This window comes from Nicotiana sylvestris, chromosome 12 (genome assembly GCF_000393655.2).
Source record: "Nicotiana sylvestris chromosome 12, ASM39365v2, whole genome shotgun sequence".
In the NCBI taxonomy this organism is placed as follows: Eukaryota; Viridiplantae; Streptophyta; class Magnoliopsida; order Solanales; family Solanaceae; genus Nicotiana; species Nicotiana sylvestris.
This window is the reverse complement of record NC_091068.1, coordinates 164,877,169-164,880,237: the sequence shown is the minus strand read 5'-3', so window position 1 is coordinate 164,880,237 and position 3,069 is coordinate 164,877,169. Positions and strand designations below refer to the sequence as shown.

General features: G+C 34.5%; 1 protein-coding gene across 1 annotated transcript; it reads left to right on the top strand.

Annotated features, from left to right (window-relative positions):
* Positions 1 to 2,207: 2,207 nt before the first annotated feature.
* LOC138884059 (pectinesterase inhibitor 7-like) lies at positions 2,208 to 2,828 on the top strand. Its single transcript, XM_070164799.1, has one exon. The coding sequence runs from the start codon at positions 2,208 to 2,210 to the stop codon at positions 2,826 to 2,828; it is 621 nt and encodes a 206-aa protein (XP_070020900.1).
* The last annotated feature ends 241 nt before the right edge of the window (positions 2,829 to 3,069 follow it).

Genomic DNA, 3,069 nt, shown 5'->3' with positions numbered 1-3,069 from the left:
TTGAAGCACCATAATCAGAATTTAATATGAAATGGTTATGGAGATACACAGACGAAGAACAGAGGCTTTCGAGAAAGTTGAATTAAATATTAGTGCAAAACAATTTGCATAAGAATGAGCCAGGAGGTGCCAATAGTCTCATTCAGCTTAAGCATTTGCCCTCCCATTTTTAAAAAAGATATCAACTTTTAGCCGAAATTTTAGTACAAAATCAGTTTTTTTTCTCTTCTTTTTGGGGTCATTTTCTGCAATGGCGGAACTAGGTTGCTAACAATTTTGAATAAAACGTCAAATTGCAGCTAAAACATGCCATGCAGACAAAAATTAGGTCTTTATGCCGATAAATACCGATTACAAACAAGCAAACAACCAAAAACTTTTTAAACCATAAAACTTACCAGACAAGCTTTGGCTATGAAGCAGCTTTGAGCTATATCAGAAACCTTCTTAATATCCCGCATTACCCAAAAATACAGACACAAAAAGAGAGAGCTAAGATTTAGGAGGAAAAAATCACAGTTTCAGCAAATTCAAAAACCAAAAAAAAGAAGAAGGCCCTGTTGTTTACAGAGTGAAAATGGAAAAGAAAGATATACGTACAAACTTTTGAGAGCAGAGGAGAGTCTCAAAGAGTGAAGGAACAAAGACTAAAGAGAGATTCTTGTGCATAATACTCTGAGTAGAAACCCTCCCGCTTGGAATTTTTTCCCTCAAGTATTGAGACAGTACGAAAATATTAAGCGCCTCCTTCTTCGTTTAGTTTTGAAATTACACACTCATATATAAATAATTTTAATAAATAAAATAAAATAAAAAAATGGGAAGAACAGGGTAAAGGTAAGAATTTTTTTAACTTTTATATTTAAAACTCCAGATTATTTATTAAATTACTCCTATATTAGTGGAAGTAATTGAAGGGAGAGTAGAATGAATTCTATACTCTCGAAAGTAGACATTCTATAAAATGGGATAAATTCAAAAATAGCTAGATTTACAAGTGGATATTCAAAAATAGCCACGATTTCAAAAGTAATCGAAATTTAGCCACTTTTCATGTAAAGATAAATTTGAACAAAACACTATTCAAGAAAAATATTCCAGCATAATATACTGAAGTTCCAACAAAAGTATATTGGAACTCCAATATATTATAATGGAGTTCCAACATAAGTATACTGGAACTCCAGTATATTATAATGGAGTTCCAGCATAAGTATACTAGAACTCCAGCATAATAAACTGGAGTTCCAATATAATATACTAGTCCAGCATAATATCCTGAAAGTTCATACACATGTGCTGCAATCTCCAGTATATTATGCTGGAACTTTCCATGTGTTAGAGTTCCATCATAATATGCTGGAAGTTCATATACAAGTGCACCGATCTCCAGTATATTATGCTGGACCGGTCTCTATTGCAGCAAAATAGTGGCTATTTTTCAATGACTTTGCAAACACTGGCTATTTTTAAATGACCAGTCCGAAAACTGGCTAGCCCGTGCTACTTTTACCTATAAAATTGGACTTTTGGGAGTAGATAAATGGGACCTAAGCTCACTAGGTCCAATTCGAGAACCATTGATATTATTTGAAGGTTCTCAAATGTTGATCTTTACAATTGTCTCATCAATATTAAGGGTACTTAATAAATTATTTGATAGATGTAAAGGCAAAGAAAAGTATTTATCGTAGTAATTCATGTAAAACCTCTAAGAGTGAAGGTTCCTTAACAGTGGCATACTCCAAATTTGGAAATGAGGCTCAGCGAATTACTATAGAGTATATGAATTGTAAATTTTGAAGATCGGAAAGGAGGAGTTCTTCCCTATATTTAATGGTCAAGAATTACTCAAAATTGAACTCTTTACACAATACTAGAAGAAAAGGAGGAATATTCTTGCTGAAGGAGAAAAAGAAAAATAATAAAACTTTCAAATAAACACTAATTAATATGACAAAAAGAGATGTAGTCTAACTAGAATTGTGACTACAAGTTTCCTATGGTTCTTATAATTAGGACAGTCAATTATTACTAGCAAAAACCATATAGATTTGAGTTTTTCAAGGGGCAAAGTCATTTCAATTCCCTCCAAGACCAATTGCCTACATAAGACTCAACATCCAACCAAAAACAAGAAATAATTAAAACAAACTCTTCATATTGCTTTCTCCGCAAGTTTAAAGAAAAGCTACAGCAGATAAACCATGAAAACCCCACGTCGAAATTCTCTCTTCTTCATCCTCTCTGCCGCCGTATTTCTCCTTCAACTCAGCCTTGTCCCCGCGATCGCGAAGTTGCAACTCCGTAGGCCCGGTCCAAGTCAGGAAGACATAGATTATATCCACACCAGTTGTCAAAATACGTTATATCCCGAAACCTGCATCAATTCCTTTCAATTTTACGCCGATGCGGTCCAGCAAGACCCGAGACAGCTCGCTTTTTACGCCATCTTGAAAAGCCTACGCAAAACCAAGAGTTTGGCATCTTATATAATTTCCAACGTAGCCGGCTATGAAGCGCAGATACAAGCCCTATATAACGCCGTAAACCAAATACGTGACTCATTTACACAGATGGAAAAGTTGATTGAGTTTGACTGTGGAGGTGAGTCATTAGGGTTTCAGATTAATAAGGTTCAGACATGGATGAGTGCAGCCTTGACCAATATTGACAACGTGACTTGTACGCATGTATTTAAGGATGTTGAGCCATTGAAATCGAACGTATGTGATCGTGTAACAACGGTGAAGGAGTTGACTAGCAACGCCGTTACTTTGGTAAATAACTATGCCAATATGATATATCAACTCCGTAATGAACTATGAATAATTGATGATCGAGTTGATAGAAATAAAGAAAGATAAGTTGATAGATTATTACTACTAATCACTTTAGATTATTGAGAAAGTAGTATTTTTTTCATAGAAGTTTAGGTTGCATAGTGTAGTCGTAGGAGAAAAAGAACAAAGAGTATATGAAGAGTGTATTTGGGGACCTCAATCAAACAAAGTTTTTTTTTGTCTATCTTTTTATTTTCTTAACGAGTTCTTACCTTTTCTTCCTCTC